The sequence below is a fragment of the Xyrauchen texanus genome, chromosome 48 (genome assembly GCF_025860055.1).
Source record: "Xyrauchen texanus isolate HMW12.3.18 chromosome 48, RBS_HiC_50CHRs, whole genome shotgun sequence".
NCBI lineage: Eukaryota > Metazoa > Chordata > Actinopteri > Cypriniformes > Catostomidae > Xyrauchen > Xyrauchen texanus.
This window is the reverse complement of record NC_068323.1, coordinates 24,293,961-24,319,189: the sequence shown is the minus strand read 5'-3', so window position 1 is coordinate 24,319,189 and position 25,229 is coordinate 24,293,961. Positions and strand designations below refer to the sequence as shown.

The window sequence follows — 25,229 nt, the reverse complement described above, 5'->3', positions numbered from 1 at the left end:
GTTCTGAAATTACAGGAAATACCTCTTTGAAGAGCTTAGTTGGTACTGGATCTAACAGACATGTTGTGGCTTTTGATGTTTCGATAAGTTTTGTTAGCTCTTCATGACCTATGACAGTGAAGGATTGAAGTTGAACATGAGGAAAATTATTAGACACTCTTTTCTGAGGTGCTATGACAGATGATTGCATAATTCCAATTTTATTTCTGATTATTTCAATTTTATCTGTAAAGAAATTCATGAAGTAATTACTCTTGTGCTGTGACATAATAATAACAACGTAATCTGTTGAGGCTTTATTCCTAACCAATTTAGCCACAGTACTGAATAAACACCTAGGATTGTTGTGGTTATTTTCTGAGTTTGCTAAAAATATGCTACAGACACTATCCTTCCATGCACCACGAAATACTTCTAATTTTGCGCTCCATTTTCCGAGCTGCTCTCTTGAGAGCATGAGTGTGATCATTGTACCATGGTGCAGGGCTTATTTCTTTCATTTTCTTTAATCGAAGTGGGGCAACACTATCAAGAGTGCTAGAGAAGACTGCATTTATATTTTTTGTTATTTCATCAAGTTCTTTTGGGCTTTGGGGTTTATTGAGTGTATGAGATAGATCTGGAAAATTATTAGTGAAGCTATCTTTAGTGGTCGGAAGAATAGTTCTACCTGAACGATAGCATGATGTAGATTGAGTGACATTAGCTGATCGCAGCAAACAAGAGACAAGGCAATGATCTGAAATGTCATCTCTCTGCGGTAGAATTTCTATAGCATCAACATCAACTCCATATGAAAGAATTAAATCTAGCATATGATTATGGCAATGAGTTGGTCTTGTCACATTTTGACTCCAAGAGAGTTGAGAATATCGATAAATGCTAATCCTAATGTGTCCTTTTCATTGTCTATGCGAATGTTAAATTCACCAACAATAAAACCTCTATCTACAGTAACTACTAGATCAGATAGAAAATTTGTAAATTCACCAAGGAAATCAGAATACAGCCCAGGTATACATCTATATACAGTAGCAAGGGCAAAAGACGACAGATTTTGTATGCATTTCTGACGGTTTCACATTAAGCATTATTAGTTCATAAGACTTAAACTTATATCGTGTCCTCTGAGTAACATCAAAAACTTCACTGTAAATTGTAGCAACACCTCCTCCTCGACTCTTTAGACAAGGCTAATGTTTATAACAATAACCTGGGGTAGTAGATTCATTTAAACAAATATATTCATTCGGTTTAAGCCAGGTTTCAGTCAAACAGGGCGCATCCTGTGATCTGTAATGATTTAAGTTACAATTAGTGCTTTGTTTGAAAGGGATTTCATGTTTAGTAGCCCCAACTTTACACTATATGATGTATATCATCAATAGTTTTTTGTTTTTTTCTCAAGTTTGACCTTTTTAATGATTTAGTGAGGGGTTTGTGTTTGGTAGTTCAGGGAACAGACACAGTCTCTATATTATATCTAGGGGATACAGTCTCTATGTGTTGTAGTTTATGTGACCTGCGTGACATCTCAAGGCAGCTAGCAAATGTTCGGATTAACCAGTTTGCTGTTTCCTGACCTGGGCCCCAGTTAGTCAAATACTATCACTATTAAGACTATTGGCCAAATTACTAGAGAGGAGAGCAGCACCTTCCCTGGAGGGATTGAGACCGTTTCTCTTTAGTAGGTCTACCCCAAAAACTCTTCCAATTGTCTTTAAATCCTTTGCTCTTCTCCGGACACCACTCAGACATCCAGCCATTCAGTGACACTAATCTACTATAAACCTTGTCACCATGACAAGCAGGGAGGGGGCCAGAGCATATTACAGTGTCTGACATCATTTTTGCAAGTTCACACACCTCCTCAACATTATCTTTAGTGATCTCTGACTGACGAAGCCAGACATCGATGCTCTTGATATTTTTTGTGAGATTCACCCACAAAGCTTCAACAAATTTTGGCATTTTTGTTGCATTTGAATTTACATGCTTATATTACAGCCAGTAATATGTACCACCAGTTACTACAAACAAAATGTAATGTAAATGTATTGAAGAAAATAAATAAATAAATAAAGAAAAAAGAAAAAGGACTAAATATTACGATTCAATATTTAATATAATAAAAAAAAAGGACACAAAACATAGATAAAAGACTCATTTCAAGTAAGCTTTAATGTGCTCCAGTGGGACTGAACCACAGTGACCCAAGGGATTTTACTGCAGAAATGTACAGTACTATGTCAAGGGAATAAACGGGAAGGGTGTAAAGGATGAAATGTGTTGAAGAGTCAATTGCATTTTTTGGAGAACCTCCGCCATCTTTTGCTTTCCAACTGAACAGTTTTATCTGTACAGCCTTAAATAAAATAAAATCAAAAAGAAATCTGTCCTAGAAATGTAGTCAAAAAATGGAACATCACAGTCAGCATTCGACGCCTCTATGTATTTGTCACAGCTTTGCCCTTACATTTTTTTTGCCACAATTCTTTCTCTTCAACCAAGGAAACTCGTCTTCCCTTAAAAGTGTGCAGTTGCGACCTCTTTTATCAGCATTACAGTAATACAACATAGACAGCATTGCACATTTAACCTCAGTACAAAAGGACAAGTAGAAATGTCCCAGTTTGAGTGGTCTTAATCCATCATCATCATCATCATAACCACTAATTACAAAACAAGTTACATTTGAACAACAACAAATAAAGTCATGCATTCTCTGGGTGACCTTCTACAGTTAATAAAACAAGTTAAAGGCATAACATGGCTAAATAAATACATTTCTTAGACTTGCAGTTCAAGCCGATTATCGATTTGAAAGGAAAGTACGGCTCTGAACTGATCCATTCTTGCTCCAAATTACAGCATGAAACATCACCTATAATAATGTTAGTCTAAGTGTGTAGTCTGTAGTATGGAATGACCGATAATCCAGATCCTCTTGAACTAATGCCTACAATCCAACAATCTGATTTGACCATCCAGACCATCTGACTTTGGAATATACACTGCCTGTGTTACAAAACACTTAATTCTTCAATGTTATGTTCTAATTCTCACTCTGAAAAAAAAAAGCAATAAACCAAAAAGGAAAATTCTGTCAATATTTACTAGGCCGTTTCTAATCTATGATGTTATTTTTTTCTAAGATTTGTCATTTTAAGTGACACTGTAGCTTCATTTGAGGAACAGACTGAAATTGAAGTCATTGTTTTTTGCCAAAGCTTGCATCTAGCCCACATTTGTGTCCACTTCACATTACATTACTACACACACACGAGAACCAATGCCACTTTGCCTTCAATGATATTTGTGTTCCACTTTTGGAGGCTGGTCAAAGAATTTGGGGATTATAAGTGAAAAATGTACATTTCGGTCAGATTAAAATTTTTGGGTGAACTGTCCCTTTAAAACAAGAGGCGATTGTGGGGTTACAAAAGAACAGTTAAAACAGTTTCTGCAAAACAATCTAAAAAAATATGGGAAGAAACTAAACAAATTAAAACTAAAAAATTACAGTATGACACATTTAACATAATTTGTTCTGTACACAGCTCAAAAGTGACTATACAACACCTCCACATGTGTAGGCTGTAAAGTCTTTTATTATACAACTCTATGATCAGTTTAATACAACAAAAAAACATTCCATATTTGAAATGTACATGTGGAAAAAGTCGGTTTGAAGTCGAAATTTCATTCAACTTTGTCCTGCCGACCCTGAAAGAGTTAGCTATTATTGCAAGATGGTCGTTTAAACCAGGCGTATATGCAAGAGGTCATGAAGGCTGGGCGAGGCCGTTTTATCTTGTTTCATCTTTAGCATTTGTTATTTTTTCCTCCACAAAACATTACAGCAGTAGCTTATATAAGCAGTAACATAGAATGGTGAACTTCCCGGTGAACTTGTTCCCTATAGTTTAGGATCTCGTTTCAAATATTTTGCTTATAGCTTGAGCTCGTTGGCAATTTTCGAAGCAATGTTTTTGAATGCGATGGACGTCCCCGAGATGCGTTTGAAGCGTACACCGTTGAGCGAGAGGCGGGGCAGTTTGCACACCTCCATCTCCCATTGGACGAGGCTATCCTGACGGGCGTCGCCGTGAACACAGAACAGCAGGAATCGCTCACGCTGCTCATAGTCGCAGTTGTTGGCGTCCAGCACCTTGCGGATTTCTCTCATCATGTCACCGGGCTCCATGGACGAGGTAGTTTTCATACTCCACGTGAAACGAAGCGATCTTGGCTTAGAGTCGCGACCCTCTTCCCTCGGTTCACCAGATCCGCTCCTGACAACAAACACAACAACGTCAAAACATCAGATTGATTTTAACATCTGATTCTAATAGTATACATACATTTTCTGCTGTTGTTTTTGTATAACCGCTTGGAAGGAGTACCAATTCCCCCTTAACAACAAGTAAAAACAAAATCTGTTGATCACTTTACATGTCGTTCAGATGATCTCTTCATGTCTAAGTTCGCAGTCCAGAATGAGCTGCAATGTGGACCAGACTTTATGCTGATATTCAAAGACTTGGCTATGCAAGGCTAAATCTCTGATACCAAACCCTTTGATGTTTGGAGATGTTACATTCCAATTAGGAGGACAGAAAGAGCAGATCTGGTTATAAAAACACAGCTCTCACTTAAAAGCATGCAAAAACAGTCTACAGAATATTAAACAATGATAAAAATGACATCACACACATATAGACTTCACTGCAGTCATATACTGTACAGTTGTCATCTGAATCATTTTAAACAACACATGACTCGACTGGGTGGCAGGGGTAACAAATCACTCCAAAGCAACAATTTGACATAAGACAAACTAAACAAATCACAGAGGATCTACTTAAACCTCACCTCAAGCTGTACGCCCGACCACGGGCCTCTCCTTCACTGGGTAACCTTGGAAAATATCAGAGTTCATATTCAGAAACAAAATCAAACAAACACTTAAACCACAGCTAAATACAACTCAGCATTACCAAAAAGAAAATGTGCAAAGTATATAATTACTAGGGCTGTCAGTGGTTCCAAATAATCAGGATTAATCTCATGCTCACTTCGACGTTGTGTCGAAGAAGCGACACTAGGGGTCTCTCTTGAGCGCCGAATATGCCTCTGATCTATGAAAAAAGGCCAATGAGAATTAGGCAGACAGTATTTGCATACCCCGCCCTGGACATACAGGTATAAATGTGGAGAAATACGTTGAGTTCATTCAGAAATTTTCTTCGGAGCCGATGGTCGTGTATGCAGTCAGCTGCGAGTTACACACCCGTTCCTGTTCCTCTGACGCTTGCCTGCTGATGGATCTACAGCGCACTTCAGTGGCTTTCTCCTTCTCTGCACGGCAGTGCAGTTTGCCCCTGGGCGCTTCAACAGCGCAAAACTAAAACAGTTTATTTATGCAGAGTGATTTTCTCTGAAAGAGAATTTTCCTCTAAAAGAGCAAATACACAGTTGGCTTTGAATGTCCTTTTCAGGACGCGTCTTTATAAAGACGCCCTGTGTAGTTCCAGGATGTGGTAGAGTGCACTCCGCTACAACCGGGCCTTGCACAAACTCCCGTCTGGGTTGCGATCACACCGAGGCAGCGTTTGTGGATGGTTGATGTTCTCACTGCGAGAGCATGACCATGGCAACGTTGCGGTAGCGGCTCGCTTTCAATAGAAAGCATGCCACTCCAGCCGCCCCCCGCATTGCTCCTTCTTCCAACGGGATTGAGGACAATGCGGCTGACGATGGAGGCGATCTGGGGACGACAGCGGGTGCAGCTTTGCCGGGAACGCCCCCTCGGACCACCCTACAGCGCCACTGGACAGGCTGCTTCCGCCCTGCATGCCATGGCACTCCTGCAAGTCCACCAGGCCAAGGTACTGAAAGATCTGCTGGGGGGGTAGCCCTGATCCCGACATGCTGCAGGAACTGCGCTCAGCGACCAACCTCAATCTCAGAGCCACGAAGGTCACAGCACAGTCACTCAGGGCAGGCGATGGCCACACTCGTGGTCCAGGAATGTCATCTGTAGCTGAACTTGGTCGAGATGCGTGAGACCGACAAAGTGCGCTTCCTCAACGCCCCTGTCTCCCAGTTCAGCCTCTTCGGCAACACTGTCGAGGACTTTACCCAGCAGTTCTCCGTGGTGAAGAAACAGACGGAGGCCATCTCACATATCCTGCCCCGCCGCAAACCTGTCGCCATGGGCCATGCACCGTCTGCTCGCCGAGGGCATCCTCCTTCGGCGAAGAGACGCCCTGCTCCACCTCAACCCAGCCCCACGACTGTTCCCACATGTAATACATGGCGAACATGCCAAATCCCTGCACGTGGAAATCGCTACTCTTTTACTCAAAGACACGATAGAGCCTGTCCCTCCAACTGAGATGAAGAAGGGTTTCTACAGCCCTTACTTCATCGTACCCACGAAAGGCGGCGGCTTACGACCGATTTTGGACTTGCGAGTTTTCGTCCGCGGGCCGTTGGAACATGCGCTGGAACATCAATTGTTGCTGACTGTTTTCTTTGCCCTGCGGAAGTTTCTGCCGTTAGTTCAAGACAAACATGTCCTAGTCAGGTCAGACAGCACCACCGCGGTAGCATATATAAATCGCCAAGGTGGCGTACGCTCCCGCCACATGTCACGACTCGCCCGTCGTCCATCCTTTGGAGCCAGCAGCGACTCAAGTCCCCGGCGACCTCAATGCGGTAGCGGACGTGCTATCATGACAACGCTGGCCCGGTGGAGTGGAGGCTTCACCCCAGTCGGTCCAGCTGATTTGGGAACGATTCGGCAAGGCCCAGGTAGACCTGAGAGAGACCTCCCACTGCCCGCTCTGGTATGCCCGAACAGAGGCTCCCCTCGGGGCAGATGCGCTGGCCCTCAGGGCTGCACAAGTTCGCATTTCCCCCAGTGAGCCTTCTTGCACAGGTGCTGTGCAAGGTCAGGGAGGACGAGGAACAGGTCAGCCTTGTGGCTCCCTACTGGCCCACCCGGGCCTGTTTCTCGGACCTCGTACTCCTCGCGACAGCCCCTCCCTGGCGAATTCCCCTGAGGAAAGACCTTCTTTTTCAGGGACGGGGCACACTCTGGCACCCGCACCCAGACCTCTGGAACCTCCACGTCTGGCCCCTGGACAGGACGTGGAAGATTTAGCTGGTCTACCACCTGTCGTCGTAGACACGATCTGCCAAGCCAGAGCCCCTCTCTACCAGGCAACCTTACGCCGTGAAGTGGCGCTTGTTCGGGAATTGGTGTTCTTCCCGGGCTGAAGACCCACAGAGGTGCGCAGTGAGGTCAGTGCTCTTATTCCTGCAGGAGAGGCTGGAGGGGAGGCTGTCCCCTTCCACCTTGAAGGTGTATGTTGCTGCTATCGCGGCCCACCACGACGCAGTAGACAGCAAGTCTTTGGGCAAGCACGACTTAATCAGCAGGTTCCTAAGAGGCGCCCGGAGGTTAAATCCTTCCCGGCCAAGCCTGTTCCCCTCCTGGGATCTCTCAGTGGTCCTCACGGTCCTTCAGAGACCCCCCTTCGAGCCGCTAGAATCAGTTTAACTCAGGGCCCTCTCTCTAAAGACTGCCCTGCTGATTGCACTCGCCTCCATCAAGAGGATCAGGGCCCTGCAAGTGTTCTCTGTCAGCGACACTTGCCTGGAGTTCGGTCCGGCAGACACACATGTGATCCTAAGACCGCGACCGGGCTACGTGCCCAAGGTTCCTACCACGCCCTTTAGAGACCAGGTAGTGAACCTGCAAGCGCTACCCCGGGAGGAAACTCAACAAGGAGTGTTGCGTCCTCGTGGGCACTGGCCAGAGGCACCTCCCTGGCATACATATGTGGAGCAGTGGGTTGGGAAACATCTAATACCTTTGCGAGATTTTACAATTTCAGGGTTCAGTCAGTATCGTCCCGTGTTTTCTCAGGTCCGAGCCGGTAGAACTCGGTAACTAGCTGACGGTCTGGCCGGGTGGATCGCTTGCACCTAGCGCCCTTTCCCTCGGCAGAGGTAAAACTGTGCGCTTTCTCTCCCAGGAGATTCCGTATATTCGGATGACTCCGAATATACGGACTCCTCCCTAGCCCTGTGGGTCCACAATTCAGGAGAGGAATTCGCCGACCCAATCCACTGCGGGCACTCTAATCTACCCTGTACTGGAATAGGTGCTCCACAGGTCGGGACTCCTGCGTGGACTCCTCCTATGTGTATTTTCCGTGGTACGGTCCCCTTACGAGTAGACCTGCATCTCCCTTAGGCAGTTCCAGCTGCCCCCCGGTCGCCGTGCTGTAGCAACTCCCCCCTCCTTGAGGTTGGATCTACCACCGTGCCATTTTTCCACATGTGACCTGAGGGGCCCATGTGATGTATTTCTCTCTCCCGCTCTTTTGTCAGCAGTACACGTACACAGCTCAGCACATGGCGTGATTTAAATTGGACCCCCAGTGTCCCTTCTTCAACACAACTTCGAAGTGAGCGACAGACGGGGAACATCTAGGTATGTAACCTCCGTTCCCTGATGTTGTGTCCTCCCGGCTACGTCGCTGAGCCGAGACACTGTGATGACCGGACCATTTCTGGCTCCTCAGAAAACTCCTGAATGAACTCCACGTATTTCTCCGCTTTTATACCCATATGTCCGGGGGCGGGGTATGCAAATACTGTCTACCTAATTCTCATTGGCCTTTTTTCATAGATCCGAGGCATATTCGGTGCTCAACAGAGATGCCTAGTGTTGCTTCTTCGACATAACGTCTCGTTCCCTCCATCAGGGAACGGAGGTTACATATGCAACCTAGACGTTTTTGTCGTTTACACGATCAAAAAAACCTTTATTTCCTGAAATTTGACTTTATAAACTTTTAAAAACTTCTATTCGTTAATGCATTTTGGAAATATTTTTGGTAACAGAAATGGAATAGTTCTGACTATATTTTGATTGGATAAGCTGTGTTTGAAGTTGTAAAATGCCAATAAACAGCCCTATACATACTATATTTATGCGCCAAGTTGTTACATTGCTTTGCAACCGAATCTAGCTTACAGTTAGTAAATTGCACTATATTACTTGGCAAAAGAATTGTTTATTTGCGACCATTGGCAAAATAATTGTTTATTTGCGACCAAGCATCGAAGGTATTTTCATTTTCTTCTTCCCCCACTAAAGTCTATGGTGGTCCATGGAACAGTTTGGAGAAAAGTTATCAAATTGTGCACACTTACAGAGGACAGTCTGAACTTATACCATGACAAAATTGGGGTCTCTGTCTCTAACCCTCTAGCGCCACCAAGAGTTCAAATTTGCATTTGTTTATGGAAAGACCTTTTTAACCACAAGGCCTCGAAAACAAGATTTTTCTCCATTTTGAAAACATTTTGCTTGGTTGTATATTTGAATGGCACAATATTTGTCAGGTATCATCTATGTACAATCAGGACAAAAAGCTATCAAAAGCTTTAAGATAGTTCAAACCGTTCTCATATAATGCTTCAGCGAATTTGACAGCGAGCACGCCAAAAAGGTTGCAAATCTACTGTATATCTTGTCAATGCTTTGGTGTATTGAAACAAAACTTGGTATATATCATAGTCATCATGCCTTAAGGGTTTACCCTAACATTTGGTGATAGCTCCACCAATTGTTTAAAATTTATAAGCAGTCTTATTTACATTTTAAGCAGGGCTGTCAGTCGATTCTAATTTTTAATCGAATGAATTACATAATACATTAATCAAATTAATCTAAATTAATAGCATATATAAATATTTGCCAAGAAGGGCCCCCAAATAACAATATTTCAATATATAATTATCAAACAATTATACATAATTATATTTAAATAATTATAATGTATTTTTTACATAATTAATTTAGACAAATTAAATGCATTACATTATTGTGGCAAGAGTAAAGCAAACATGAGTGCCGCTTGATCTCTGTACAGCTGCGCATTGCCAATACAGCTGGAGTTTACTGCCCCCTGCTGAAAACAGGAGTTACTTTAAGCCTGAATTGTTCCGATGGTAACTTTATTTAAATATTGCAATTCGGGGACATGATTAATTGATTAATTTTCATAACGCTTTATTTTTTATATAATCAATTGCAACTTGTTAAATCTACAGCACTAGTCCACAGTCATTCTACTGGCTTTTAATCCACATTGATTATACCATAGCTGGGTATCATTTTAGGCAATCAAATAATATTGCCATTGTTGCAGTTCATGCTTGGCCAGGTTATTGCTGCTTGCAGGTATATTTCAGATTATTATTATTAATAAATGTAACTGTTCATTGAAGATTGGTGTTTTTGTCATATTGCGGTTGCCATCATTGTATAAAAGCAACAAGCCATTCAAGGTTGTAAGTTAAAGTGATTTTACCACCGTTAAGTGGGTGGCCTGCTTTGAGATGTGCCTAAGGACATGCTTTACCTGTGTTACCTTTTTTGCCAAATTGTTTAAATATGTTAAATAAAGTTAACAACATAAAACATATTTAATTTCTCAAAAGTTAATATGACCGTAACTTTGGCAGCCCCAATAATTATGCTTGACATTCTTCCTGTATTAAAGAAGTGAACAAATTTGCATTGCCTCCCTCTTTAATGTGATTTTGATAGACAAAGGTGGGAACAGGGAAACTTTCGTTTGACTTGAAAGATGAATGAAGGGTACGGGTGCAGGACCACTACAGTCCATCAGCATTCACACAGTCAACACAACTACACTTGGAGTCATTCAGTTTTAAATAACAGGTCAACTCTGACTACACCTAGAGAAAGTGATCATATCATCAAGAGTCTGCATCAGTCTGCAGACCGTGCAAGCATTTACAGAGGTGACAGACGTACAGTGACGGTGACATCATTTGTTTAATACACACAGGGGCCCTTGACAAGTCAATCTCTGAGAACTCTGTGTGTGAGGAGACACATTTTTATATGGAAATCTGAGGGGGAAAGGGTCAAACTATTCTCCTAACCTGATGCTCTGACAGACAGAGTTCTACAACACAAACAAAGAATATGCTCAAAATCTGGATGAACATGGTCCTGATCCAATGCCCAAAGACATCTAAAACTCTCTGTTGATGTTTACAGAGAAAATCATCAACCACATTCATGTACTACGGAAGTGTCATTTATCCATATTGAGCCTCATTCAAAAGCGATGAGCAGAACAAGTGTCTGTGTAAATAATTAACAAAACCTTTCTTATGTATATTAATGCATTTAACTGAATGCAACAGTTCACATAAAAATGGGTTTACATACTTTTTTTGTTGACTTATCCGACAGTGTGTAAAAAAAGAATAGGAAATTTACCCCATATTAAAATGATAACTGTAACACAAACATGTCTTATAAGTGTTAACATGAGACTAGTGTAAGTGCCAGGGATGCAGTGATAACTGATATTTCACAGCTCATTGTGACTGATACAATAATAATCGATAATTCACAGCTTATTGTGACCAATGTCCATTAATTTACACCTTATTGTGGCTGATGCCGATACATATAACTGATAATTTACAGTTTATTGTGGCCAACACCAATAATAACTGATAATTCACAGCTCACTGTGACCAATATCCAATAATTCACATCTTATCGTGGCTGATGCCGATACAGATAACTGATAATTCAAAGCTCATTGTGAACAATATCCAATAATTCACTGCTTATTGTGGCTGATACCGATACAGATAACCGATAATTCACAGCTCATTGTGAACAATGTCCAATAATTCACTGCTTATTGTGGCTGATACCGATACAGATAACCGATAATTCACAGCTCATTGTGAACAATGTCCAATAATTCACTGCTTGTTGTGGCTGATACCGATACAGATAACCGATAATTCACAGCTCATTGTGAACAATGTCCAATAATTCACTGCTTATTGTGGCTGATACCGATAATTCAAAGCTCATTGTGAACAATGTCCAATAATTCACTGCTTATTGTGGCTGATACCGATAATTCAAAGCTCATTGTGAACAATGTCCAATAATTCACTGCTTATTGTGGCTGATACCGATAATTCAAAGCTCATTGTGAACAATGTCCAATAATTCACTGCTTATTGTGGCTGATACCGATAATTCAAAGCTCATTGTGAACAATGTCCAATAATTCACTGCTTATTGTGGCTGACACCGATACAGATAACCGATAATTCACAGCTCATTGTGAACAATGTCCAATAATTCACTGCTTATTGTGGCTGATACTGATACAGATAACCAATAATTCACAGCTCATTGTGAACAATGTCCAATAATTCACTGCTTATTGTGGCTGATACCGATAATTCAAAGCTCATTGTGAACAATGTCCAATAATTCACTGCTTATTGTGGCTGATACCGATACAGATAACAGATAATTCACAGCTCATTGTGAACAATGTCCAATAATTCACTGCTTATTGTGGCTGATACCGATACAGATAACCGATAATTCACAGCTCATTGTGAACAATGTCCAATAATTCACTGCTTATTGTGGCTGATACCGATAATTCAAAGCTCATTGTGAACAATGTCCAATAATTCACTGCTTATTGTGGCTGATACCGATACAGATAACAGATAATTCACAGCTCATTGTGAACAATGTCCAATAATTCACTGCTTATTGTGGCTGATGCAGATACAAATAACCGATAATTTACAGCTTATTGTGGCCAAAACCAATAATAACCGATAATTCACAGCTCACTGGGTATGACCAATACCTAATAATTAACCGATAATTCACAACTCTTATTTTGACAGCACTGCTTATTGTGGCTGATATGATACAGATAACATTAATTCAAAGCTCATTGCAGCCAACAAAATATCTTTTTGAGTTTTAACACATTAAACTGGAGTTGCCGGCTAATTAATTACAAAAATTATCAATTGAAAAAAAAAGGTGTTGTTTCCAAGTTTGGAATCCAGACTTCACAATCTGAGCAACTCTTTACTGCTTCTATTGAAAGTTTGGTGGATGCAATGTGAATCAGAAGTGTGACAATATTACAGATGTATGCTGATTTAATAATGTGTATACATGCATGTACTCCGTATCATTCACAGACGCTCATTTCAGGGCTCATCTTTGACCGTTCTATACAACAAGCACATTAGTTTCGCTCAAAAACTATTAGTTAACACTTCAAGTTGCTCTGTGAGGACACATTTTAAATGGGATCATCTGCTGTAAGCAACAATATTTAGCAATTTTTTATGTTTTTGTCACTTTTCGCTTATGACTTCATGAAACACACACAGTATATGGGAAATGGAATATCGTTATTCACAGCAGATGATCCCAAATAAAACAAATCCCAAAACAATGAAACAGTGCCGAGATCTTGAAATAATCATCAGAGATTGACAGAGCGACATGTCATACTAGCTTAGTTTTAAACACTATTTTTCCTGGTGCCACACCAAGTATGTGTGTGTACTAGTGCTGTCAAATAAAATTGAATATACATTGAATTTAAGAAAAACGCATATTAGAATGCTAAAACTGTTCATTTGAATTGAAAAGGCTAGATGCAGCACAACACCTACAGAAAGTAGGTGTCTCGAGATGCGTTTTAAAGGTTGATTAAGTTCTTTTTAACTGCATCTAAAAACATATTTACTTATTTATTTTAAATTCTATGTTCTTTTTTTAACAGCATGGAATGTTCTTTGCAATAATTGAACATGGTGCTGTATGGTTTACATGTATTCAACGTGCCCTCTTGTGGCCTACGGAAACAATGTTGATATAAAAACCTGCTGAATTTAAAATTTTAATTTAATTAGAATGTTGGCAATAGTTATGGTAAACATTTGAATTTAGTCTCTCAGGCCAGTTGAGAGCCCTAGTTTGTACACGTACACTGATGCCTGAGACTGCCTGTCTGAAGGAGAAAAGGCACAAGCAGTCTGAGAGTTTTCTGGCACAAGCAAATAAACCATAACACATTATCTGTGAAAATATTGGAAATAATTCCACTATCGGTGCGATAATGATATTTAGATTTTCCCAGTTATTTGCTAAATATATATTGGCCGCCAATATATTGTGCACCTCTATTATTTATCAATCCTGTCTGTGTTAAGTTACATCCAATCTTTCAACTCGTGTCATGACCAGCTAGAAAAATAAATCTAGTTACAAATTCCACTCACAGGAAGCTACTTTGGTAACACATAAGAAGTTCCTAGAAAGGTCGTCCTACCACAAAAGGATGATGTGAACTTCACAGCTTAAGACACATTTGTACTCAGTAATTATGTAAGTGTTATAAAGTTGTTTATAGTAAAGGTGATTACTGTAAAAGTGTTTCCTGTAAAAGTATTTAAACTGAGGGATTATTCCCAATTATTTTCTGTGGTAACTAACAGCATGCCACAAATGCTGTTCATTGACATTAAGTTACTAAAAACCCAGATTGTTGTTACAAGAACTTTAAGTTGTGTTTTAAGACAGTAGTGGGCAGGTATGAGAGTGATGCTAATCAATGAGACACACAGTCTGCTAGCTGGAAAAGATCAAGCTCACTTTACTGTGTCCTTCACTGACTGCAGCACACTCACAGACACTGCATACTCAGCACGGTGTGTGTGTAAGGCCACCTGGCACTCTCTCTCACACATACACACACTGCAGTGTGAGATCTAGGTGTTAAATATAGATTTCTTACGGTCATGGTCAACTGTAAACACTTTTACAGTACACCAGACATGGGTAATGAAAGGCTCGTGGGCCGGATCAGGCCCTCCACATGGTTTAATCTGGCCCGTGGCCGTTTTTTTTGGTCAATTTCAGTTGTCTTGCATTGGGACCAAACGCGTCTCCACAAGAGATTAACGTGCTCAGGTGTTGTCAGATAAGAGAAACCCCTCAATTAGAAATGTATCTAAATGTCTCTAGTACGATAGTCTTCTGCTCAAGGAAAAGTGTTATACGTCCACTCCGTGTCCATTCTTGAGGCTGCATGCGCTGTTTGGTGCTAGTGATGAAATTGAACAAAATATAAACATAGATCTTGGCATCATTTGGTATTGCTCGTACCTTTATAGAGCAATACAATACTTTAGGCAATTGCAGAATAATCAAATATACACTTTTTTGGAGTACACAACTATTTCTGGGATTAAAAGATACCAAGAACCAAATCAATGCGGAACATTGTTTCATAAAATGAGTACAATGTGGCCCCATATGCACTACTTAGAGCCCAATGTGGCCCCTGTACAAAAATAGTTACCCACCACTGCTTTACACTGTCCTAACCAAGCGTGATGCCATTGTGATAAAGAAACAAGCAATAAAAGCAATTTCTTTCATATTAGTCAAGGTTTTTGTCCTAACCAGCCATGACCATCACAAGACGCTTTGTTGGTTGCTTGGTTTCAATTACTGTAGTGATACACTGGGTAGCCCCCCCAATGCCCCATACTGTATGTCACCACAAAATCTTTACTGAAGTACTTCTGAGGAGGAAATATTAGGAAATAAGAAATGCAGTTCTTATTGGATTTACTGCCCTTTTAGCAGTCTGTTACAAAATTATGAGATGACTTTTGAAACAGAACAGATTCTTGCAAAAGATGAAGATATATTAGTAATTCATAAAATATACACAATTAACTACACATTTTCATATCAACAACCCTTCAGTAATTATTCTCTACACATAACAGGTCTTGGCTCATTTTGAGTAGGACACGGCAAAAGAACCGGCTCATAAAAGTATTTTGATCGGGATTCGGAATACACTGGTCATGCTGTATGTTTCGCACTGTAGATTCAAAAGAACCAGTTCATACGAGTCATTTGTTCGGCCTGTAAACTGACATAAATTATATTATTACATGTTTGTTATTACAATTTATGTAATTACAATTATGTTATTACTTGTTTGGACTTTTGTTAACGGTTTGACCTTTTACTGCAGTGCAGATCTGCTCAGCCATTAAGTTGATTTGTGACCTTAAAGGACTTCCATACAATCCTCAGTACAAACGGCACACATGGGCGGCCGTGCAGAGAGGTGATTTTACATGATAGATCTACAGACTGACCTCCGCACAAACTTGGAGGTGAGCTTGCTTATAAATCCAGAGGAGGTGCCTCTGCGGGCTTGAGCGAGCGCGCCCGTGTCATGGGAGAGTGTTGGCGAGGCGGGCGGGCCGTTGTAGGTGGCGCTGCGGCGGTCTCTGAACTGCGCCCCGTGAAAGGTGCTGCGGCTGGAGGTTCCGCGAGGAAAACGGGTTCGATCCGGCGTCATACTGCTGATACTGTGAGCTGACGGAGATGTGGATGGAGCCCTGGAGCTTGAGCTACACACAGACAGAGACAGACAGATGGAGAGAGAGACAGAAAATAAGACTAGGAACCAGTTCTTATTCAGAATTGGACAAAGGAACCGCATGATTTTCATCACGTTTGGTTCCGTTAACAGTTCTTGAATATATGGGTCATTCCCACGACCCTTATTGCCCGATACATTTCCATAACTTTTTCAGTCGTAATTACTGGATACAAATAAATTTATTTTATTATTATTTAGATTCAGACTGATACCCGGATCATTGTTTGGTACATTACTTAAAGTAAGCAATCCACAACAAATTACTTATTTCTTCTCTAAAATTGTAATTTCTTTACAGATTGCTTCACCGAAAAAGTAATCACATTACTAATTACTTTATTTCCTCCTTGTCCATTGTCACACGTAAGTCATACACTCAATTTTCCCTCACAATGACTCGTTAGGGGGCTCCTTATATTTCTCTACATTTTTTTCAAAAAGTAATTTGATTGCTGTAACTAATTACTTTGTAATCAGATTACACCCAACACTGTTGATGATTCAGACGGATTTGTTGAGTGATTCATTGAATGATCCCACTAAAAAGAGTCCTCAGAAAAGTCCTTATAATAATAATAAATTCAGTTGCTAAATGGATTGTTGTGGATGGCAGCTGGAAATCATATAAGTTTGTTTTCTTTGTTCACAATATCACAAGTAATGTAAGTAAACAAAGGGGTGAATTTAAATAATTTCACAACGGTACTTTGGTTTGAGCATATTGTTTTAATTTTTGTCATATCCCTGGGAACTATGTACATTCAAATAGCCAATTTTTTGTATTAACACAAAAAGTGTTAAACAAATTACATCAAATTGAATTGTGTTATTTTAATTTAATAACAAAATTTAATTAATAAAACTTAAAATATATTTAGTTTAAGATGACTTAATTGAATTTGATGGATTTTTTTTTGTTGCATAAATAAATGTAGTGCACTTGTAAAATTATAATAATAATTATAAAAAAGTATTTCTTTAGGTTTTTTTTTCTTCTTCTTGATCAAATTTTCAACATGTTTTCAAGGGAATATTGTTTTAAATGGTAAACAGTCTATATGTTTCTACTATGTCCTCAGTTTCACTTTCCATCCAGTAACTCTTTTGTAATATTTTTTATTTAATCACATTTCATGTATTATTTTTTGAGGTATTAATTGGTTCTTCTTGCTTATAAACAATCCATATAGTCTGATAAAATTACAGAAATTGGTATGATATACAAATTTGAATGAAAATTAAATAAATAAATATATAATTTAGCTTTAAGTTGACACCCTCATGTAAGCTAACTGTCAATAGAGAAAGACTGGATGCTGACAAATAAAGACTCACAAACTCAAACTCATGAGTTACCAGTTTAAATTGATTCTAAATTGGAATCCAGTCCCTCACTGACTGAATTTGTCAAAGCGATTCTTGATTCACTTGCTGAACCACAAGTCAATACTTATGTTTTGTATCCTATAGGATCCTGAGATCAGTGTAATTACTGACTGATTGTTTCTATTAATAGTATTGTTAAGGAAACCAAACTTTTAAGCTGAATCACAATCAGAACAAGAGCCATTCAATTCCTTGTGATTCCCTGTGAATCGAATTAAACTTATTTTAACATCCTGATTAGTGTTCCCTTTCAAAAAATAGAGATCAGTTTCTTCACCCCTTGTATTCAGTGTTGTCTTCAATGGGCGGTAGTGGAGATTTGGTGGGGTGTCCTGAGGCAGACATGGACTTGACTTGACGTGGTCGAGTGGACGCCAGTGCGGACGACGCTCCTGGAGACACTGAGGATGAACCGCTTGCAGATCCCGACATCTCAGTCAAACTGACCAAGAGAAAGACAGAATGTAAGAAACTGACAGAGATGAGACATAAATTACACAATATAGACAGAAAATGCAAAAACAATAGAGAAGACATCAGTCTTCTTGGTTTACACCAAGAGAATAAATAAAACAATGCAAATCACAAACAAAATTCATTTAAAAAAGTTTTCAAATGTACAGTATTTCTCAAGGTATGTTTTCTTGAGGTTACTCCAATTGGCAAGAACAAAATGTTCCTTTTCTCCAAAAATGTTAAAATATCAGATTTCTTAAAAAAGTCACATACAGTCATGAGGATCTAAAGGGATCCTCCTGTTTTTTATGGTGTTTTGTGGTCACATTGCATCAAAATGGCTACATGCAAGTTGGTTATACTGCCTAACGTTGATACTTTAATGTGTTAGTAAAATGAAAATTCTCTCATCATTTACTCTTACCCTCATACCATTCCAGATGTGAATTACTTTCTTTCTACTGCAGAACACAAATTTATATTTTTAGAAGAATATTTCAGCTCTGTTGGTCCTCACAATGCAAGTAAATGGTGACTGGATCTTTGAAGCTACAAAAATTCCATTAAATCAGCATAAATGTAATCTAATTTACTTAAGTGGTTAAATCCATGTCTTCTGAAGCAATATGATAGCTATGGGTGAGAAACAGATCAATATTTACTATAAATATCCATATTCACTTTCACTTTCCTTTTTTTTGTTTTTGGCGATTTGCATTCTTCATGCATATCGCCAGCTCCAAAGCAAGGAGGATAATTTCTAGTTAAAAAGGACTTAAATATTGATTTGTATCTCTTCTGAAGATATGGATGATTTAAAAACTGGAGTATTATGGATTACTTTTATGCTACCTTTATGTCCTTTTGGACATTCAAAGTTCTGGTCACCATTCACTTGCATTGTATGGACCTACAGAGTTGAGATATTCTAAAAATCTTAATTTGTGTTCTGCAGAAGAAAGAAAGTCATACACATCTGGAATGGCATGAGGGTGAGTAAATTATGAGAGAATTTTCATTTTGGAGTGAACTAGATATTAGAATACTGTAGTTGCATATTTAACACGTGAGTGTACACATAATCATCAATACAAAATTAATTTCCAAAAAGCTTTGTAATTTTTTTCCATTAGTGAACAAAAGAATGTCAAATACAGTATGTTACATATGTTAAATAACATCTCTTTTTTATGAACTTCAGCTTTCAGTAAGACTCAAACTTTTTACTATCAATGAACGGTTACACCACATGATACTTTTGACATTAACCCCCACAAAAAATATAAAATGACTTTAAAATAAGAAATTTTAAATAAGTTCATCATAGAAGATATTTATTCAAGTCATTGTTTTGTGTGAATTGCATTTGAATAACTTAATAGATCCAGACAAAAATATAGCTCCAAGCAGCAATAAAGGGCCTAAGCACAACTGGTCCATTTCCACCTGGTGGCTTTCAGAAAACAGTGCAAGATGGACACATGCATTTGTCATTATTCTAAACAATTTTTGAGAAATTTGAGTAAATATAAGAGGACTATTTTAAAGTCTGTTGTAAGAGCCACATTTCCTGCTGCTAGGTGGTGGCATACATATGACAGTGACCCAAAATAGTCAAATCCATGTGACTAAATATACATCTCAATTTCGACCTATATAACACTTTGCACACAGAAGATATGCGACACTTCCTGTTTCCCATTTTTCGGCATTAATTTAATGTGTCGCCAGTTTAGCATATTCAATGTCTTGGCATAATGTTGTCTAAATGTGGTGACAGTCTCATGAATAACCCAGGAGGAGCATTTAAAAGTTCAGAGACTGCAATATATAACAAATACAAAATGGCCAAGTTCCTGTTGGGTGGACCTAATGACTATAATTATAAAAGTTGTCCGGCTTGATGAGAACTATATATGTACCAATTTTGGTGACTGTAGCTGAAAATGGGGGTGCTAGAGAGGTCGTCTTACACAACCATTTTAAAGGGGGCACTACAGAGCCCCCCTACATGCCCATGCGTGAACATGTGCACAGACCTAACGGCCAACAACTCATATATGTGTGCAAAATTTTATGACATTTTAAGCATGCCAAGTGCCTAAAAAACACCCAAATATAGGAAGAAAGGAATAATAACAATTAATACATTGCCCTGGCAACAGTATTTAAGATATCAAATATCCCTTTACAATTTTACATCAGCAGTGTCTTGACATTATTCTAAAGAATTTTGAAGCAATTCATGTAAACACAAGAGGTCTATTTCAAAGTCTGTTAAAAGTGCCATACTTCCTGCTGCCAGTTGGTGGTGCCATGACCATGACTCATAATAGCCACATTAATGTGATCAGCCCCCATTACCAAACATACATAATCATTACTTGACTTATTCAAGTGATTGGCTATTGCTCAAATTCCCACACACAAACAGTAAACTTGGGAAAACTTGTGGTGCACATTCTTGGAACATTTTACAACACACATTAAAGCTTACCTATAGGTCAATTGAAATCCATGATAACAAACTACTCCATTCTTGAATGTAATTGTTTTTAACTGTGTTATGTTGTTGTCTGTTTGTTCATTTTTAAACAAATTGTGTAGTTATTGTTTTAATTGTAATCTTGACATCATTGAAAATGAGGAATACATTTAATAATAATAATAATCCTTAGAAGAACAATAGGGTCTCTGCATTTTCAGTGCTTGGGCCCTAAAAATGAGCATCGTGTCATTGACCTTGTTATATGTTCCTTGTACGCAGAAACCATCAATCTCAACTGCTCAATGACTTGACTTGAAGGCTCATATCTTATTTTTATACTCTGTGTAAAAGGGTCTAGAGGGATGCATATTGTAGTTTTGTTTTGAAAATCTACACTTAGTGAGTATATAGGCCTGTAGGTTTGTGAGTGTGGTCACCTGCTGTCTTTGCCGTTGGGTATTGCTGAGTATCGGTCTGTACTGGAGCTCTCACATACGTATGTATTTCTCCTCGTCATGCCACCAGTAGAACTACTCTGTTTATACCAATGCACACACACATAAACAACACTAGTTCACACACTGTCTATATTTAGTCATATCTCAATTCAGTCCTGCAGCTGTGGCACATGATGTATTGACTTCTCACCCCTGAAGCTGTGGAGGGCTTCCTGCGTTCCTGCGCAACGAGCGGCGAAGCGGCCATGTCACCTTTAGAGCTGGAAGAGGGCAACTTACGGGACACATCCCACTCTTCCTTCTTCTCTCCCTCCACACTGTTGGCCTGAGCACGTTTTGTGTAAGATACGGCAGGAGGAATCGACGGCGCAACTGAGATCAAATGTACAAGACACAATTTTTACATTAATGCTTTTCTTACCTAAAGCAGGGTTTCCAACCCTTTGAGACAAATTCATTTCCAAGACTTTCCATGACCCTTCCAGGCTTTGGGATTACTGGATACAGAGTTTAAAAATAAATTTGATTCAGACAATCGATTAGTTAGCTAATCATTTAGACCAATTTGTGACCTGCTTAGACTAAATGCCCCCAGCACACTCACAGCGAAATTCTTCTTCTTTCTACATTCAAAGCCAAAAAGAAGTACACTCTGTTATTGTGATTTATGATGACACTGATACTACTGCAAAGGCGGGTGTATAAAAGAGTGTTAATGGGTGGAATACAGACAAAACAATGATGATAGGCATACAAGGTTGCTAAGAAGTTTTAAGACTTTTTTCAAGACCTGAACACATAAAAATTGTCTTTAAATGATAATTAAATCATTTAAAGACATGATGATAATTAAGACTTGTTTGTATCATTTAAGATATTTAAGACTTTTTATGACCTTAAAATTTAGAAATCTGAATTTAAGACATTTTAAGACTTTTAAGGATCTGCAGGAACCCTGGCATATCTTACTTTGGGCAGATGCGTGAATGGCTTTCACTGCAGAAGGCACATGAGTGAAGCAGCATATCAAACAACAGCGTGAATGGGCACTACAGAGTATTTGAGTAGATTTGATTCCTTTTGTAGACTATTTAAAAAAAAAATGGCATGACATACATTTTCTCTACGTGAATGATCGTAAAGATTTGGGTTCGTTTATAGGCCAGCTAATACATTCCAAAATTGGAGGATATTTTCTGTCCCACCCATACATTTTCAAAGAATAGATCTTCAAAATGCTAAGAAAACTGAAAAATGTATTTGTTGTTTATAATTAAGTTGTCTTAAAACAAAATACAAATATAGATAAAAAAACATATTTTTTCAAAATGTAATTCAAATTGAAGCAAATCTTGCTTTTTGTACATTGTGGTTAATATAAGTGTCTTTATGTCTGGTGTAAAAAACAATAACATTTTAATCAATTTATGTAATTAGCACTTTTGCATTTAGATATTTTGCCCTAAACCCTGTTACAGAAACATATCTAGCGTGATAAAGGAAATAGAAAAACCATAGGTCACAGGAAATTACATCATCAAGACATTTGCTAATGGGATGCTCATCATCTTTTCAGCATTAGTTGCCTTTTATCCATTTTAACACTCAACCCTGATACTAACATAATCAGTGTAAATGGGTATTAATTTATGTTTTCTTTGTTTATTTCATAAATGTGACAGTAATGATCTTGACAGTGACATTAAATTCCTAAATTAGCATTTATAAAAATTGCTAATCATTTTTTTAAATTAATTAATTACTTTTTAATTATTTGCTAATATGAGTGTGCAACCCTGTTACCATTTTTTTGAGTAACAGGGTTGCACCCTCTTCAATTTCCTTTAGATATTTAGAGACATTTAAATGAGATGTTTATATAAATAAATGTTTTATATTATCAATATTATACCAGTATTTAAGTGCAATACACATTTTAAAGTAACAGGTAATAGAGCAGCTGGTGGGAACACAATGAATGTTGGAATTATTAAAGTCTCAGTCTCAGACTCAGTTCCTACTTGCATGAAAAGGGAATTATTCACAGTGATACAAATTCACTCGGCCTACCCTATCTAAAAAAGTGGAGGTGATATGTAGAAACAGGAAAGATGAGAACAAAGGATCTGAGTGAGAGAGAGAATGTAAGGGCCATTATTTAAGGCATGAAAATGAAATATGACTTCCCATTCCCCGTCTGTCGCTCACTTCGACGTTATGTCGAAGAAGCGACACTAGGGGTCTCTCTTGAGCGCTGAATATGCCTCTGATCTATGAAAAAAGGCCAATGGGAATTAGGCAGACAGTATTTGCATACCCCGCCCTGGACATACGGGTATAAAAGCGGGCAAATACGTCGAGTTCATTCAGAAATCTTATTCGGAGCCGATGGTCGTGTTACAGTCAGCTTCGTGTCACACACCTGTTCCTATTTTCCTCTGACGCTTGCCTGTTGGATTCGACGGCGCATTACAGCGGCTTTCTCCTTCTCTGCAGGGCAGTGCAGTTTGCCCCTGGGCGCTTCGACTGCACAAGAAACTCAAAGAGTTATAAAAGAGTGATTTTCTCTGAAAGAGTTATTTCCTCTAAAAGAGCAAATACGCAGCTGGTGTTGAACGTCCTTTTCAGGACGCGTCTTTATAAAGATACCCTTCCGCCCCTGCGTAGTTCCTGGATGCGGTAGAGTGCTCTCCGCTTCAGACGGCCACAGGCGTTGTCTCGTGTGTCTGGGTTGCGATCACACCGAGGCAGCGTTTGTGGATGGTTGATGTTCTCACTGCGAGAGCATGACCATGGCAACGTTGTCTCGTGTGTCTGGGTTGCGATCACACCGAGGCAGCGTTTGTGGATGGTTGATGTTCTCACTGCGAGAGCATGACCATGGCAACGTTGCGGTCGCTGCATTGCTCCTTCTTCCCACGGGATTGAGGACGGTGTGGCTGGCGATGGAGGCGATCTGGGGACGGCAGTGGGTGCAGCTCCGCTGGGTACGCCCCCTCGGACCACCCGCCCCCCGGCACACTCGTTGACTCCCCTCCGTGCTCAGGCAACAGCGGCTCGCATTACAGCCAGTCTGCCTATCCTCTAGAGCTCAAGGTGGATGAGCTTGCTGCTGAGGACTCCCCTGGGCTGCCGCCCTCGGGGCTGCATGCCCAGACAGAGGCCGACGCGCAGATGTCCGATATGCTTGCCCGGGACGCCGCCAGCGTGGGGCTGGACTGAAACCCTCCAACCTCCCCACAGCCATCGCGGTTGGATGACTGGTTCCAGGGGGCTCCGCGCCGCTCACAGCCTGATGTGGAGCATGATGAGCTGACGTCTGCAAAACTCACCCTGGTTCAGAGTTTCTCTTTTCTCGGCATGGAGTTAGACTCAGTCTGGATGTGCTGGACTGCCTCGCCACCTTCAGGTCAGGCGCAACGGTCCCTTTAAAACTTTTCCAGAGGCTCTTGGGGCATATGGCATCCTCCGCGGCGGTCGCGCCGCTGTGGTTGATGCATATGAGACCGCTTCAGCACTGTCTTCAGACTCGAGTCCCGAGATGAGCATGGCGCCACGGCACGCGCCGGGTAACAAACACCCCCGCCTGCCGCCAAATGTTCAAACCCTGGACAGACCTTGCGCCTCCATCAAGAGGGTCGGGGACCTGCGAGCATTCTCTGTTAGCGACGCCTGCCTGGAGTTCGGTCCGGCAGACACCCATGTGATCCTAAGACTGCGACCGGGCTATGTGCCCAAGGTTCCTACCATGCCATTCAGAGACCAGGTGGTGAACCTGCAAGCGCTGCCCAAGGAGGAGGCAGACCTAGCCCCTTCGTTGCTATGTCCGGTACGTGCTTTGCGTACCTACTTGGACCACACACAGAGCTTTAGACGTTCTGAGCAGCTCTTTGTCTGCTTTGGCCGACAGCGGAAAGGGAACGCTGTCTCCAAACAGAGGCTCTCCCACTGGGTGGAGTGTTGCATTCTTGTGGGCACTGGCCAGGGGCACCTCCCTGGCATACATATGTAGAGCAGCGGGTTGGGCAATACCTAATACCTTTGCGAGATTTT

General features: G+C 40.2%; 1 protein-coding gene across 4 annotated transcripts in view; it reads right to left on the bottom strand.

Moving 5' to 3' along the window:
- Positions 1 to 2,162: 2,162 nt before the first annotated feature.
- The window catches only part of LOC127639841 (serine/threonine-protein kinase MARK1-like), a 77,116-nt gene continuing 54,049 nt past the window's right edge, over positions 2,163 to 25,229 (bottom strand). For 3 of the 4 annotated variants that reach the window (XM_052122120.1, XM_052122121.1, XM_052122123.1), the window contains 6 exons: positions 21,367 to 21,548; positions 21,156 to 21,253; positions 18,052 to 18,216; positions 16,099 to 16,356; positions 4,876 to 4,920; positions 2,163 to 4,295 (listed from right to left, as the gene is read on the bottom strand). In XM_052122120.1, the coding sequence (XP_051978080.1) occupies positions 3,953 to 4,295; positions 4,876 to 4,920; positions 16,099 to 16,356; positions 18,052 to 18,216; positions 21,156 to 21,253; positions 21,367 to 21,548 (1,091 nt within the window). In that variant the 3' untranslated portion in view covers positions 2,163 to 3,952. The remainder of the gene's footprint in view (positions 4,296 to 4,875; positions 4,921 to 16,098; positions 16,357 to 18,051; positions 18,217 to 21,155; positions 21,254 to 21,366; positions 21,549 to 25,229) is intronic. The other variant, XM_052122122.1, reaches the window with a different exon arrangement.